Source organism: Phacochoerus africanus, chromosome 15 (genome assembly GCF_016906955.1).
Source record: "Phacochoerus africanus isolate WHEZ1 chromosome 15, ROS_Pafr_v1, whole genome shotgun sequence".
NCBI lineage: Eukaryota > Metazoa > Chordata > Mammalia > Artiodactyla > Suidae > Phacochoerus > Phacochoerus africanus.
The window spans coordinates 48,276,001-48,293,045 of record NC_062558.1 but is presented as its reverse complement, the minus strand read 5'-3'; the positions used below and the strand labels follow the sequence as shown (position 1 = coordinate 48,293,045).

Below are 17,045 nucleotides of genomic sequence, written 5' to 3'. Positions count from 1 at the left end.
AAAATGCTTCTCTTTATAATTTAATGATTGCAAATGAATGCACTTGAAAGCGCTATTTAAGGTGTGAGTGTACAAGTGGAATATGATTGAAACTATATGAATAATATCTGAGAAAATAGAAATACTACAAGTAATGGAATTAATGTCTTGAATTAAAATCCTTTATTCTTTGGTTCAAAAGAATTATCTGTGGTTTAGGTTTAATGTGTATTATGAGAAAATTCTTCCAGATAAGAATAAAAGGGTAAACTTAACCTTCCACTGCTGAACTTTGACTAGATACTGTGGGTTCTAGACTTCAGATAAAACAGTCTTAATTCTGTTATCTATGTACTAGTTTGCGAGGGGGGGAACCTGTTTTCTCTTTATCGTTGATATAAAATTGACAGTATATCCCTTATATTCAAGAATGTGCCTCATTTTTGCATTTATATTTGCCTTATCTTTTCTAAATATTGATGAGAACACTGCATAAAGATCAGTTTGGACATTTGATTAGACTTACAGTAAGACAGAATTGAAAATTTCATTTAAAAATGCTTAAATCTAGTTTTTAAGGAGGATTGGTAACAAAAATTACTATTATGAACCTGTGTTGAAGAAATTATTTCTGATCATGTGCATCATTTAATTATTATTAAACCAAAAACTATGGAGGTCAGATTTAAAAGAAAACGAACACCTGAAAACCTCCCATTAAGTTCCAACAGATACTAGAGATCAGTTAAAACTACTTTCTAAAATTTTGACTTGGAAATATGATCTTCATGAGTTCTACTTAGCTTTGGGGTTCTGAAATTATCAGAATTGGATTTCATGATTATTCACTGCAGCCTTGAGGATGTTGAAGTTTGAAGCAAGGGTGTTCTTTCCTCAGCTCTCCATACCTGATGTTTAGTTGAAAGCCACTCATCAGTTTGGCAGTGGAATGCTTTACTCCGCTGCTGATTTTGATTTTGAAACTGTGCCCTCCTAGAACATTCATGAATTTTCTAATGAGGCAAAGACAGAAAACCAGAACACTTTCTGGTACAGAAGTTTTGCTTTATGTGCTTAGAAAGTACATGGCTGGTTATGCCCAAGTCTGAATTACTCAGAAATGATCCAGGAGGGGAAGAAAATTTAAAGATGTTCAAAATCCTAAGTTCTGAGGGTGTTTACAAACTCCAGGTCAGCAGCATCAAAGGAAGTTTCAAAGTAAGTGACCCTTTCTTAAAATTTGAACCTTCTTGTCCTTTTCACCTAGAAATTATAATCTTAGCTCCTTTTTTATCTTTCCCTTTAGATGATAGAAGATGTTTTGGGAGAAGGGTCAGTCTCTGCCAGTCGGTTCAGCAGGTGGTTCTCTAACCCGAGCCGATCGGGAAGCCGATCCAGCAGCCTTGGTTCAACACCACATGAAGAATTGGAGAGACTCGCAGGTAAAATTACTTCAGATTTTGGCCTTGGATATAGACTTGAGCTTTTTCTGACATGATTCATTTTGTCTTCATTAGTGTTAAAGGGTCTCTGAATATTGAAAAAACCTTCAATTTGTGTCCTTTTCATACTGTTGAGAATATGCTTCTGTGCTTTATCAAGACCAATTAATTATGAATATATTTACTTGCAATTTTAGGTCTAGAACAAGCCATCCTCTCTCCTGGACAGAACTCGGGGAATTATTTTGCTCCTATACCATTAGAAGACCATGCTGAAAATAAAGTGGATATTCTAGAAATGCTACAGAAAGCCAAAGTGGATTTAAAACCTCTCCTTTCCAGCCTTTCTGCAAATAAAGAAAAGCTTAAAGAGAGCTGTAAGTGTTTATTAGAGTTTCTTTAGGTATTTGAAACATTTCGATGCTCAGTCTTAGGGCAGAATTGGTTCTACCAAACTGCTGTTTCATCAAAAGTCAAATAGGTGGTGGGTTTTGCTTAAGAAAACTTTTTATCAAACAATACCACCTATTTGAGAATCTGCTAGTCAGTGGATCATGAGCCTCATGGTAATAACTTTTCCTCCAAATCCTCCTCCTCACCTGGAGCCTGATTCTAACACTCCAGTGAACTTTGTAGTTCTCACACCTTTGCCCTAATCTGCCATGTTCTTGCTTTGGTTATAAGCCCTCAAACCTTAATGACCTAATAACCAGAGTGCAGGTAGCAAGCACTCTTGCTCATATTGGGCTATCTGGGAGTCCTGTCCCTGGTAACAAGTCTCCACAAGACTCATTTTAAGACATCCTCTGACAGGATATAAGTGTCTTCAGTGTGTCTATTTTTGTTGTCAGCCTTTTATGACAACCTCACTTCAAGTGTGAAATAAATTATCTTCACCTTAACCATCATGGTAGACAAAGAGAATTCCTACTCCATATTCCTTTGCTTGGCTTAACCTGGACTTTATCAACCTTTCAGCACATTCCGGGGTTGTGCTTTCAGTGGAAGAGGTAGAAGCAGGGCTCAAGGGCTTGAAGGTGGACCAGCAAGTGAAGAAGTCAACTCCTTTTATGGCAGAACATTTAGAGGAGACACTGAGTACTGTGACAAGCAATCGACAGCTCAAAAAAGATGGAGATATGACTGCATTCAATAAGCTAGTGAGCACCATGAAGGCAAGTGGGACTTTGCCTTCTCAGCCCAAAGTCAGTGTAAGTATTTGGCACAAACCCCAGCCTTTTCCCCTTTTTCCTCTTTTTATTCCACTCCACATCACAATAAATGGATTTTAAAAAAGGTATTCTGAGTAAGTTGGAAATTCTTTAGTATTCATTTGGTCCTTGATGCTTTTATGTGTTCTTTAATAGCCGCTATACTGTTTGTTAAAGAAAAAGCAGGTTGTGATTAATCTGTATGTATTGTGGGTGACAGTATAGAGACTGAAAGATTCAGACATAACTTGCTTCTTAACACACTACTAAAAAAAGGTGTAAAATATCTTTTGGGATGAATTCCAGAGAAAGTTTCCTGTTTATTCAGCCACTTAAAATAACTTAACCAACCATATTTTCATAGTAAAATCTTCTTTTCACACATTCTAATTACTCCCAGATACCTGGGATTACTTGCTTTCTTGATTAGGCAGTTGACAGTAATACATACCATTTGTAAATTATCTAAAATGCATTTTTCAAGACAATTGCATTCTATTCATTTACTAATAGAAAAAGCTGTGACTCCAAACTTGTAAAACACCTTTGAGGCATGAAGTAGGGTTACAAGGTAACTGCATGTCAGTAAATGCAAGTGTGTAGCAAATACTGGTCTTTGTCATAACATATTTAAGAGCGGCTCTCAGCCATGGTCTTTGTGTCACTATTGCTATCCTTTAATGATAAAATAATAGGGAAACAGGGTAAATCTGAATAAAAAACATAAACATACTCATTGTAGTTTCTGAGTTAGAGCAAATTTATCAAATTGAGCTTTGCCTCCTATTTTCTCCTGACACCTTCTTGTCTGGGAACTACAGGTTAACCATGATAGCAGTAGCTGATTCATTGTGCCTTGTATCAAGGGAGGGCAGCTGATTTTTGGTATTTCTTATCTGACCAGCAGTAGGTGATAGATTCTAACAGAGGTGCCATGGTTCCTGGCCTACCTGCCTGATTCTACCTCTGAAAGGAGGCATCTCAGGTAGACTTATTTCTATGTATCTGACCACATCGTGCCAGTTTAGGGGAATGTTCCTTGTAAACTTCTTTAGAGTAAGTTATTAAATGCAAAGCTTTCAAATGAGGACCAGATTAAAGGACTGCAAACTATCCTGTTCTGCTTTCTTGTTATCTGTATATCTTGGCTTTTGGGTGCTGACTATAGCAATTAGGTCAAATCTTTTAAATAGCCTCTTATAGTGTGAGTGAGTAAAGAAATGGGAGTAGGGGAGTGTAACAGTTTACCTGATGCTTTGAACATTCTGTTTCAGATATGATTCTAGGGTTTAATATTAATACAATTGACTCTGAGTTGTGAGGGTAACTGGTTTGATGGTGAGGTTTCAGTGCTCTGAAATATATACTGGTTTCCACCGAGGGAATGAGCCTCAAACACATGCATAAAGGACTGGATGATACTATTTAAGTTGCTAGGCAAAGAGTTAACACAAACTCAACCTAGAAAAGAAAGCAAAAAGGAAATGATGTAAAAAGTGGACCAGGTATTATCTCAAAATATTGCTTGATTTGCATGTTGTTAAGTCATGGACTGCTTTGAAAATCAAATCTGTAATTACTACAGCAGTGTATGTTACGTATACTATCTGTTTTGGTCCAATCATATTGTTTATCCCCTAAATAGGACATGTTGGTTCAATCTAAACTCTATTTCAAATTAAACTGTAGACTCTATCCTCCAAATATAGTAAGCCATGTGGTATAGCTGCCTATCTGTTCATGTTACATGGAATTAAATGACTCTTGAGGAGATCTTATTAAAATCATTTACAGTCGGCCTCAACTCCAAAACCGACAGTGAAACACTTGGAGATCTTTGGACTATTTGTCATGCCTGAGGACACTGCTGTGGACCTTGGCAGTTCCAGCTAGTGGAAGCAAACTGTAACAGGAAAGCACTCCAGGAAGAGCTAAATAGACATAAGGATGTCCTGAAGCACTGGAGATAATACAGGTTGGATGCAAAACATAATTGCTGCTGCCTTAAAAGAGCAAAAAAGTGGAAAATTTGAATTCCACTCTATATGAGACCCATTTTGGGACATCTTGCTTAAAAATAATAAATTTCCTGAAGAATGAAACTCTGAAATATAACAATTCTGGCCAAACTTACACATTGTTTACATACCATCTGAGGTCTATAAATATTGTTAAAGACAATGGGTAGCAAAGGTTGCCTTGAGAATTCAAATCTGTAAGTTACTCAGATTTGCTACTTGTGGCTTAATAAGTTTTCACCTATTTCACCATTTTCTCCCTTCTTTTGGTCACAGTGTTAAAAGTAGTGAGCTGGACTTAGGGTTACCACAGAGAGGAAAAGACCTTGTCTGAGGGTCTCTTAGTGGACTTCACATAGGCATGTGGAGATTCTTTCCACTCCCAGACCTATGTGATGAGAGAATGTAAAAAGTTTTCTGTGACCTGGACATCATTCTGCTGTTAAGTGCCAACTCCTTGGGGAGCATTTAATGTTTTCTTGTGGTCCCCAGTTAATGTGTAAATTAATGTGAAGGTTAAAACCTATTTTCCTTTGACTTTTTTAGCGAAACCTTGAAAGCCATTTGATGTCTGCTGCTGAGATTCCAGGCCAGCCTGTCCCTAAGAACATCTTACAGGTACTTCACAATTTTACATGGAGGCCTTGGAGTCCTGAACAGTAGCCCTTCAAACTGGTTTTGTGTAGCAGTCCAGCTTTGGGCCTTAGAGAATGATCCATGTTGCCTGGCAATGAAGGATATGTTTCTGCCTGACATAGTTCTTTGTTGCTGTTAGTCTCTATGTGGGATGGGGAGGTGGCTAAAAAAAAAAAACAAACAGATCAGAGTAGCCTTTGTTTTGTCTTTTTAGAGCCACACCTGTGGCATATGGAAGGTCCCAGGTTAGGGGTTGAATCAGAGCTGCAGCTGCCAGCCTACGCCACAGCCACAGGGATGCCAGATCCAAGCCGTGTCTGTAACCTCTGCTGCAGCTTACGTCAATGCCGGATCCTTAACCTACTGAGCAAGGCCAGGGATCGAACCCGTGTCATCGTGGATACTAGTTGGGTTCATTTCTCTGAGACATCATGGGAACTCTGACAAAGTAATAAGTCTTTGATTTCTAGTTTGCAGTTTTGTGGTTTGTATGGAAATTTAAAGTATCTAACCATATTTGTAGCATTAACTTAAAGGAAATGTTGGTAGCTGAACATCCCAGAGAAATTTGTTGCATGTACATGTGCCAGGTCCTTGAGTAGATGAGGAGATTCATCATTGGTTTCCAAAATTTAATCCATAATCCACAACCTTTGACTAGGAAGAAAAACTAGATTTTTTCATAAGGATTTGACTTTTTCTGCCTTTAGGAACTTCTGGGTCCACCAGTTCAGAGACCGGCTTCTTCTAATCTTCTGAGTGGCCTCATGGGGAGCTTGGAGCCTACGACATCTTTATTAGGCCAAAGAGCGCCCTCTCCACCCTTATCACAGGTGTTTCATACAAGAGCAGCCTCAGCGGACTACCTTCGAACCAGAATACCATCACCAATTGGTAAATGCTCTTGTGTGCAGATGCCCGTCTGTCATCATTTCTCCTCCCCTTCCCCTAGGTTATACTTGTCCCCTAGAACTGGCAAAATTATTTTCAGGGAGTGGTGAGGACACAAATGTGGAAGAAAGTTTATTATCTAGTGGCCCTTCTAAATAAATAGGTTCATGTTACACTTTTGTATTTTCTCTCTTGAGGTTGATATAAACTGAATCCAGCTCTTTAGTTATCTTCCTTATTTTGAGAATTCAAATCCACTTAATTTGGCTCCTTAGGTTTTTTCCTTCATAGAAGTCAGAGTGGTTGCTCTCTACCAACCTAATGAGGCTGTACACAACCAACTGTGAGGTCTCGTGGCCAATTCAGAACTTGAATGGAAGAAACACTTCCAGAAAGCAAAGTGTCTGTAAGAATATCATCATGTGCCTGCCACCCTCAACCACTTTAGGAGCTGGTTGCTCTGGCCCCTGGCAATCATGACTTGGGAGGAAGTTTTTGTAATCTTCTTTCCACAGTTAAGGAGATAGAATGGAAAGAGTTATGAACCTCAGAGCACTGGTCTCTGCTTTGGTATCGGTTGGCATGGTGACAGTGGGCCAAATCACTGGCTAGAAAAGCTCTTCTCTCCCAGATAGAGATCTCAGCCCTGAAGGGGACAGAGCTGATAGCTTAGTGGGGAAGGTGGATACACTGGCAGTTTGAGGCATTGAGTGCTTTGACTGAGGTCCACATAGCTAGCCCACTGTGGGGTACATCATCAACTTAGGAGGCATCAGCAAGCGCAGGAAATCAGTACTTCCTGAAGAAGATGGTGTTCAGCAAGGAACTGTGTGCATTAGTGATAATGCCTCTCTGAGGGACATGTGCTGTCTTGATGCTCACTGACAGGATAACTTTCCCAACAGGTTTCACACCAGGACCACAGCAGCTTCTTGGAGACCCATTCCAAGGCATGCGCAAGCCCATGAGCCCTGTCACAACCCAGGTCTGACTGAGCTCTTTCGCAGATTCAATCTATTGCTTACTTTTCACCCTTAATTGTTGCTTGTGGGATGGAGAATTGTTGCAGTTATTGGGAGTGGTTCTGAACTATAACTGAAACTCAGTGAAGGCTAGAAAACTGGTGAGGTTATATAAACACATAGTCATACCTAAATAGCTAAAATCCTGTTCAGTGGATGGCAACACATTCTAGTCAGGTTTGCAGTATGTGATTTCTTTCAGCTGCTGCTTAAAACATACCTTTTCTAAGAACAGAGGGACTTTTGTAGAAAGTGCACTGACTGTCTTCATTCCTGTTTTCTGCTGACACCCCTTTGCTACTTCTGTTCAGCAGATGAGCCAGCTAGAATTGCAACAGGCAGCTTTGGAGGGGCTGGCCCTGCCACATGACCTTGCAGTGCAGGCAGCAAACTTCTACCAGCCTGGTTTTGGCAAACCGCAGGTGGACAGAACCAGAGAAGGATTCAGAAACAGGTAAATTAATCCTGCCCCTGTGGAGATTTGCAAATTAGTTCCCAGATTAGCAGAATACTTGTCCATAGTGTAATTTCTGTTGTATACACTGATATTATACAACATATGGTGACAGTTTCATCTCCTGAATGTTCAGTAAAGAAAACTATGATTGAATTCTACTGCAGGGCACAGGCTTTTCATCCTATATAATTTTTATATTCTTTATTTAAAGGATTTGTTTTTTTAACAAATGTAGCTAGCATAGCTACTTATAGTTATGCTTATGAGATGATGAAGAGTAAAACTCCACCAATCATCCTCCTCCCCAGATTCCTTGGTGAGTATCAAACTGCCCCTTGACTCAGGTTCAGGTTTGTTGATCAGAGCTGTTAACAAATGAACACTGACTTCATCCTCCTCCCATTTTCTTTGCTAGTTGCAACAAGTACTGAAGTGAAATGAACCTTAAGTTGGGAGGGCGTAAGAGGTAGCAATAGTGATCTTTTTTACTGTAAAAGAGAAAACTGCATTAAACAAATGTATGGCTTGTTATAAAGCAAACTTCTTTGTTAGGTACCCAGAAGCCCTCCCTCCTTGTGCCTTGCCCCAGTAATACCTCTTTTCTCCCCCAGGAGTGACCATGTCAGCCTTTAAAAGTAATCACTACCTTCATGTTTTTAGTTTTTTGGTTTTTTTTCTTTTTGCCTTTTCTGGGGCCGCTCCCACGGCATATGGAGGTTCCCAGGTTAGGGGTCTAATCAGAGATGTAGCTGCCAGCCTATGCCAGAGCCACAGCAACACGGAATCTGAGCCGTGTCTGCAACCTACACCACAGCTCACAGCAGTGCCAGATCCTTAACCCACTGAGCAAGGCCAGGGATCAAACCTGCAACCTCATGGTTCCTAGTCAGATTCGTTAACCACTGCACCACGACGGGAACTCCTTCCTGTTTTTAGTTTTAACGTCAAGTTGTGCATTCATGAACACTATACTCCTGCCCCATATAGTACTTGGTAATTAAGAAGTAATTTGCTTTGATATGGTTCTTAAAATTGTCATATCAGTGTCTTGCTCTAGTTTTATATGTTGACACTCAGAAAACATTGGGACCAGTAAGTACCCCATATCCTTGCATAAAGGTATTCTTATCCATAGTAGCCCACATCCTAAAAAGAGCTCAGGACTGGTCTGCTGAACCAGTCACTAGATTTCTTTCTACAGCCTGACATAGTTAATATTTGCTGAAATGATTTGACTTTCAAAGCACTTTTGTCATCCAGAGTATTATTTGCTCTTGGATCCACCCCACCACCTCTCAGTGCTTCAAGACCCAGAAAACCCCTAGAGAATGAGGTCTAAAACTGTGACCCATGAGAAGACATTTAACATGGCAAAAGAGTTGTATTTGCCAATATCTATCAGCAGAAAGTAGGGTATATGTGGGAATTATCTTGGCAACAACCCTGTAAGGTAGATGGGGAAAGAACTGCATTTTACAGATACAAAAACTTGGGTTTTTTAAATGTGACTTTCTTGAAACTAGCAGGTAGGTCCAAGTCAGTGTCAGTAGAGCTTCAACTTTTGGATCAAATCATAGACCCTCCCTGAACACCTGGTATATAGTTGGATCCCCTAACAGACATGACTTCTTGCCTTGCTTTATTTTTTTATTGAACTTATCACCTTCTAGCATACTATTTTTATTTTTCATCTCTCTGCCTATATTAGTAACCCCTCTTTACCTTGCAAACACAAAAATGTAATGAGGCCAGAGATTATTTTTTTTCTTTGCTTAATGCTATATCCATCTAGAGCAATGTTTAGCACATACTGGTATTCAGGAATGTTTATCAGAAGTAAATAAATAGGAGTTCCCATCATGGCACAGAGGTTAACGAATCCAACTAGGAACCATGAGGTTGCGGGTTCCGTCCCTGCCCTTGCTCAGTGGGTTAACGATCCGGCGTTGCCGTGAGCTGTGGTGTAGGTTGCAGACGCGGCTCGGATCCTGCGTTGCTGTGGCTCTGGCGTAGGCTGGCGGCTACAGCTCCGATTAGACCCCTAGCCGGGGAACCTCCGTATGCTGCGGGAGCGGCCCAAAGAAATAGCAAAAAGCCAAAAAGCCAAAAATAAATAAATAAATAAATAAAATAAAATATTAAAAAAAGTAAATAAATAGTAGGTTGTGCAGAACCACCAGATTTTGGTTAATCACCCAACATACTACTGTTCTCTCTCTCCTCATTGTCATACTCAGAATCTCAGGGTGGCAGCACTGGGTCTTAACTGGTACAGACTGGAAAGAAGTCACGAGTTTAGGATTCCCATCTGCTCATGAGTCAGAAAACTTTCAGAATCACCGACTCTACTTGGGCTTTGCCCTTTGTGGCTACAAGGTCTGACATGGCTGAAATGCAGTGAAGCTCTGATTAGCCAGTGAGCTCACATAATTCATTTCTTCTCCCAGCCTATTTATGTCTTCATCAACTGTTTCCTGTTTTCTTCCAAGTTAAGAGAATAAGTAGAGGAGTTCCTGTCGTGGCACATCGGAAATGAATCCAACTAGGAGCCGTGAGGTTTCAGATTTGATCCCTGGCCTCGCTCAGTGGGTGAAGGATCCATTGTTGCCATGAGCTGTGGTGTAGGTCGCAGACAAAGCTCGGATCTGGTGTTGCTGTGGCATAGGCCAGCGGCTACAGCTCTGATTGAACCCCTAGCCTGGGAACCTCCATATGCTGAGGGTGTGGCCCTAAAAAGACAAAGAAAAAGAATAAGCAGAATGTCTGAGGAGAGAAAGGAAGTTTGTTCCTTTAAACTGTATTTGGGAGGCTGGGATCAATCTTGTATGTAGACCAGGAGTGGCGGGGAATGCTACATGCAACTGGGTCCTAAAATAGTTAAAACTCTTGTGCTCTGTTTGACTTGAACCAATATCTTACAGAGCCCCAGTTCTGTGCCAGGCACCATGCTAGTCAGTGTTGCTTAATACTCTGGAGCATAGCCTGGCCTGCCTCTGTGGTATAGTCAGCAAATAAGCTACATACCAGCCCTGGATAGCCCAACATTCCCAAGGCCTTCCCAAGTCCCTGCACCTGTTCTACCCGAATCATTGTTCTTCTCTGTAGCACACTCAATTTAATGCAGCTCCCGCCGAGATCAGCTTTCCCAAAGTCCCTTAAGTAGGAGTATCCTACTTAAGAGTGTCCCCTGTGCCTGTTTTCCCATTGTACTTTGTTGGGACCCTAATCTTGACATCCCTTGTTTGCCCTAGGTTAGTGTCTTCTCCAACAGACAAGAGTTCTTGCAAGGCTTGAGACCATGTTTAATTAAGCTTTTATCTTCCCTCAGAACTTAGCATGTGGTTTTGCATATGTTATGCAATTATTAATAAATTGGAGATAGGAAACAAGAAGCTTCCTAGGCTGGCCTTGAGTGGTTTTAGAACTTGGAGTTTGAGCAGCTTGGGGCTTACACTGACAATTGGTTTGTTCACAGGCAACAGCGAGTGACCAAGTCACCAGCACCCGTGCACCGAGGGAATTCCTCTTCCCCTGCTCCTGCCGCCTCCATCACAAGCATGGTCAGTGATCTTTGTTTGCCTTTGTGAATGACTTCTAGCTCCTTCCTGTTTGGTTGTGCCTTTGTTCTATCACTGCATATGTACCCCCAAATGTCCTTGAGTGCCTTCCACAAGAGTCACTGACTTTTATACTTGCCTGTTTATAAGGTCTTCCCCTTTCAGGATACAGTCTCTTAGGATTCCAGCGAAGCCCCAACACTGGGGAGAGTGTGTTCCAGAAGATAGATGACTATGGGCCAGAGCATACCGTGTGATGTACAGTATGTTCAAACAAATGAACAGTTGGAGTAGGGAGCAGGGGAGGACAGGGATGAAAGACAGAGGTGAGGTAGATGGGGTGAAAAGTTGGGTCATGGGGAGTCCAGTGAAACATGGCAGAAATTCAAAGTCAGATTCAGGTCTTGATCAGAATTAAGGCTGAGACTGGACTTCCCATGTAGCTCACAACAAGAATTAAGGCTGGGACACAGGAAGTTGCTTATTTGTGGTAACAAGTCAAGCTTTACAACTTACTCATGTACCAGCATTTTGTTTTTTGTTTTTTCGGTCACCCCCTGGAAATTCCCAGGCCAGGTATTGAATCAAACCAGAGCTGCGAACTATGCCACAACTGCAACAATGCCAGATCCTTAATCACTGTGCGGGGCTGGGGATCAAACCAGCACCTCCACCAAGACAAGCCGGATCCTTAACCATTATATCACAGTGGGAACTCCTTTTTCTTTTTTTTCCTAAGTTTCATTCTCCCACAGACCTTTAGCACCTAGTCAAAGCTGATAAGACAAGGGGAAAAGACTTTGTACTTCAGGACTTCAAGTAGGTCTTTGTACCAGGCAGTCTGAAGGCAGGATCTGTAAGCTTTTCTGTTCATAATTCATGCCTTGTCTCCTGTCACCAAAAATTTGGGGTTCTTTAATGAGAAAAGTTGCATGAATAAAACCATCAATGTAAATTAAAAATAGGCAGTAAAGAGATGGAACCAAATAACCCCAAATGGTGAGTACTGGTGGCCGAGGAGACCTTTAAGAAGGTAATTGTGGAGTTTCTGTTGTGGCTTAGTGGTAATGAACCCTACTAGTATCCATGAGGATGCAGGTTCAATCCCTGGTCTCGCTCAGTGGGTTAAGGATCCAGTGTTGCCCTGAGCTGTGGTGGAGGCCAGCAGCTGTAGCTCCAGTTCGACCCCCTAGCCAGGGAACTTACATATGCCACAGGTACAGTGCTAAAAAGCAAACAACAAAAGAAAAAAAAAAAAAGGATAATTGTGGATTTCCCAGTAGCCAAGTTAAGATGGGAAACATTAGGAGTAAAGAGTAATTTAGGTTCTATGGTTGCCTCTAAAATGCCTTTCATGAGTTCCCATCATGGCTCAGCAGTGACAAACCCAACTAGTATCCCAAGGTTCAATCCTGGGCCTTGTTCAGTGGATTAAGGATCTGGTATTGCCATGAGCTGTGGTGTAGGTCACAGATGTGGCTCCGACCTGCTGTGGCTGTGGCCTAGGCCAGAAGCTGCAGCTCCTATTCAATCCCTAGCCCAGGGGCTTCCATATGCCCTAAAAAGACAAAAAATTTAAAAATTAAAAAAAATGTCTTTTCCCAGCTGGGAGGGCTACTGCTTCAGGGTAAACATCTGGTCACATTCTTCCCCCTTCCCTGCCTAATCCTGGGCTGGGGAAATGGCTGAAGACTGCATAGGCAGGTCCCCATTACCACAGACAGGTAGATGGAAGCTTTGGTGCTTTAACTACCTTTATGTTAGAGCTAAATCTAAGTTTTGATGAAAGTGAACTATGAGCACAGGATGAGAAACTTGGGACACCACCTGTTTGGTCTATCCTGTTTCTCTTCTCCCAGCATCTAGAAACCAGAACATAGGAATTGGCTTCTGCCACAGTAGCCAAAGGAGACGCTTCAGCTTGAATAGTTTGCCCAGTTAATCCTGACTTGATTAGGCAAAGGCACTTAAAGAATGTGTTAATGCTAATTGTTTTGCTCTGCAGCTTTCTCCTTCCTTCACTCCTACCTCAGTGATTCGTAAGATGTATGAAAGCAAAGAGAAAAGCAAAGAGGAGCCAGCATCTGGAAAAGCAGCTCTTGGTGACAGTAAAGAGGACACTCAGAAGCCCAGTGAAGGTAAGGTACTGCAGAGTGGCCCAATAAAGTATGTGACAGAGCATCAGCCTGAGCGCTGACCAGTCTGATCTGATTCTCTGCAAAGCCCTGGGCAAGACTCTTGGCTGCTTTGGACCACAGTTCTGGGTTTGACAGTAAAAAGGGTTGGAGCAGCTCAGTGTCACTTAGCCACTTGAAATTTTGACCAATCTAGTAGTGGTATGAGTGGTAGTATTAGATGGGAAGAACAAGAATTTAGGTTTGAATTATTAGATAAAAGTTCAACCAGTTTTATTTCTGAAAGGTTCGTTACAGTCTGTGGAGACTAATTACACAATAAAATCTGTGCAGTGGGTGAAGTATGTAGGAGGAGCCTGAGAGCCTTTCAGAAGTATATAGAAGATTTACGAAAGGCTTTTAGGGGTTGCACTGTTGGCATTTGTAAAATAAGGACATGGCAAGACAGAGTCTAATAAGCGAGGTTTACATAGGTCTAGAGTATTGATCTGAGAGCTTTTTGCCTGTGAGAAAGCTTCTGGGAAAAAAAAGGAAAATCCTGTTGGTCCTACTAAAAAGCAGTTCAGGTTCCTCCACCAGACTGTAATTGATCTTTAAGCTTTCTGTTGTGATAGATTTGTGCAATTTTACTTACTTGATTTTCCTCTTAGGCTAAAAAGCATGTTAATCCCAAGCAGATGACTGACTAGGACAGGACCAGCTCCTACACAGACTCAGACTACAGCCACACAGTCTGGGCCCAACTGAGTTGGACCACCAGACCTGATATGCCAGGCTTGCTTGCCTATAGCTATTCCTGGGTTGGGAGGATTATAAAAACAAAGGTGTGGGCTTTTTTAAAGTTATAACTTCAGAGCCTTTGGCTTTTTTATAGTGTAGCAACAATAAATTCTGTTCCAGTAAGGTGTTGGAAGCTCTCCTACCTGTAACCTTGTCTGGGCCTGTTCATAAGGCTAAACGATGGTCTCTATGATGTAGTCGTCTAAATTGGTCGAGGGGATCAAATAAGGATTATGAGATTTCTACGAAATGAGAGTTACGGAACCCCTGGGAGGACCAAGTGTTTGGGGGAGGTTTGCCAACACCAAAGTACCTGTCTGTATCCTTGCAGAGAACCTCCTGTCATCCAGCTCTGTGCCCACTGCTGATCAAGAGTCTTCTCCCACTACAAATCCCAAACTGTCAACACTGCAGCAGCGGTCTTCATGTTCCACCCCACTGTCCCAGACCAACCGTTACACCAAAGAACAAGATTATCGACCTAAAGCAACTGGGAGAAAAACGCCCACCTTGCCATCCCCAGTTCCAGGAACACCTTTTCTCCGCCCTGTCCACCAAGTTCCCCTTGTCCCCCATGTCCCGATTGTTCGGCCTGCTCACCAGCTTCACCCAGGGTTGGTCCAAAGGATGCTGGCACAGGGAGTACATCCACAGCATCTTCCAAGTTTGCTCCAAGCTGGTGAGTTTCTGACCTGGCATGACATGCTAGAACTGAAGAAATACTATTGTATTGTGGGAGGTTTTCATCCCTAGAAAGATTTTACTAGACTTTTTTCATTTTAACCAGTGGGTCCAATCTAATCTATCCTTTAGCCTATTAAAAGATGAACCTAGCCTGAGCCTTCTTCATTCTTTAATAAACTTTCAGAATAACCAAACTATATACAGTTAAGCTTGAAAATTTCCAGGTAGACTATTTCTCACTGGTTACTTCTTTCTGCCTAATAGGTGTGCTTCCTCCTGGGATTGACCTGACTCATTTACAGGGAATATCTGGCCCAATCCTGGGGCAACCCTTTTACCCTTTACCTGCCACTGGTCACCCCCTCCTAAACCCTCGTCCTGGGACACCTCTGCATCTGGCAATGATGCAGCAGCAGCTGCAGCGCTCAGGTATGTTCAGGAATGGGCCAGGTGAGCTGAGACTAGGCTGAATGAGCTTAAAGTTTTGGGACCAGTTTCCAGTGAAGGAGATGAAATGACACTGACCACTCTTTAACTTATCCTAACAAGACTGGGATAGGGATAACCAGAGAAGAACAGGCTGAAGTAAACCAGCCTTTGTAGGATTTGAAATTCCTGTGAAGACAGTGGGAGAGCCAGGTGTACTCTGGCCTTTTTTTTTTTTTTTTTTTTGGTCCCTTTGCCAAAAAGGAAAAGAGACAGAGAATCCTTCCAACAGATTCAGCATAGGAATGAAGAGTAGATGCGCTCTCACTAGCTCATGTCAGTGCATCTGTGATGTGGCTGCTTGTCCTGAAGAGTAGTAGTCATGTCATCTAGGATGGGTTATCAGTATGGATGGCTTCTGAATAGTTCAGCTTTTCAAGATACAGAGGAGTTTCCTAAAGAAGCCTAGAATTGTTTGGAGTTTTAGGGGTAGGGTTTGAATGAAGCAGGGCCTGATAGACAACTACTTCCCCCCTCATGCTCTGAATGATAACCTTCCTTCTTATCCCCCCAGTTCTTCATCCTCCAGGCTCTGGTTCCCAGGCAGCAGCTGTCAGCGTTCAGACTTCTCAGAATGTGCCCAGCCGGTCAGGCCTGCCCCACATGCACTCCCAGCTGGAGCACCGTCCCAGCCAGAGGAGCAGCTCCCCGGTGGGCCTTGCCAAATGGTTTGGCTCAGATGTGCTACAACAACCCCTGCCCTCCATGCCCGCCAAAGTCATCAGTGTAGATGAATTGGAATACCGACAGTGAGCAGGACAGGCAAGCTCCCCTAAGCCTGGACCTATGGTGGCACCCTGGTCAGGACTCTTCTTCCTCATCTGGGATTGGTTTTTGGGCTTTTACTTTGCAGCACTCTGTGTGGAGCTGTTTAGGGACACCCAGGCACCTGGTGTGGTCTGCATTATAATAGAAAGAACTTAACCAATCGAGTGGAGCCTACATAGTCTGAATACAGGATGCCCGATGTTGTCAATCCTGGAAACCGTCTTTTTTTTGTAAGATATGTCAATGAAGTGTGGTGTCTTCACCAAGAGGTGACACCTTAAGGGTTCTGAGGAAATAAATGTATAGACCCTTATGTACAGACCTGTGTATAAACAACCTTTGTACATACATATAGGATAGCTTTTTTGAACTTATACAGCTGTACATAAAAGTAGCTGATATTAGTTAAGCCTGTGTCAACAGTTCTGATTTTTTTTCACTTGTACATTTGGGACTTTCTTTTGGTTGATTAAAGTTGCATATGCAAAGTGTGTGAATGAAGTGAATGGCATTGTTGTGTTTATTTCTTCCTGAATCCCTTCCTCTTCGGTAGGTTGAGGGAAATTATCTGTTTTTTTCTTTAAAGCTCATGGAAATAAACACTCATTTTAGAGGAGGAAGCTATGGCCGTTTCTTGAGCCTTAATAAAGACCCCAGTGGGATAGTTCAGGCTGGGCTGACCCTATAGGTAGGTAGTTGTCTGGTTAATACCAGATTGCAGCACGCAATTTCTAAAATTAAACCCACTTAGTAAACAGTCTATTTACTGGGTAATCATGTATATGATAGTTTCTCCCAAACAAATACCCACGTTTATTGGGACAAAAGTCTAACAGTTTGTTGGCTTCTGGTTCTCCAGGTCAAAGTCCCCTATAGGGGAAAATGGGGCCTCAGAGTTATGATTCAAGTCATAATTTTTTCCATTTATAATTTCACTCAAGACTCTGTTAACTGATTCCTTGTGTGTTGTATCTTACTC

General features: G+C 42.0%; 1 protein-coding gene across 6 annotated transcripts in view; it reads left to right on the top strand.

The window, feature by feature from the left end:
* The window catches only part of EIF4ENIF1 (eukaryotic translation initiation factor 4E nuclear import factor 1), a 48,677-nt gene extending 32,110 nt beyond the window's left edge, over nt 1-16,567 (top strand). For 4 of the 6 annotated variants that reach the window (XM_047759401.1, XM_047759402.1, XM_047759400.1 and 1 more), the window contains 12 exons: nt 1,286-1,421; nt 1,619-1,798; nt 2,400-2,632; nt 5,197-5,268; nt 5,997-6,180; nt 7,083-7,162; nt 7,511-7,653; nt 11,132-11,216; nt 13,219-13,351; nt 14,460-14,807; nt 15,077-15,241; nt 15,813-16,567. In XM_047759401.1, the coding sequence (XP_047615357.1) occupies nt 1,286-1,421; nt 1,619-1,798; nt 2,400-2,632; nt 5,197-5,268; nt 5,997-6,180; nt 7,083-7,162; nt 7,511-7,653; nt 11,132-11,216; nt 13,219-13,351; nt 14,460-14,807; nt 15,077-15,241; nt 15,813-16,051 (1,998 nt within the window). In that variant the 3' untranslated portion in view covers nt 16,052-16,567. The remainder of the gene's footprint in view (nt 1-1,285; nt 1,422-1,618; nt 1,799-2,399; nt 2,633-5,196; nt 5,269-5,996; nt 6,181-7,082; nt 7,163-7,510; nt 7,654-11,131; nt 11,217-13,218; nt 13,352-14,459; nt 14,808-15,076; nt 15,242-15,812) is intronic. The other 2 variants (XM_047759403.1, XM_047759404.1) reach the window with 2 other exon arrangements.
* Nucleotides 16,568-17,045: the final 478 nt, after the last annotated feature.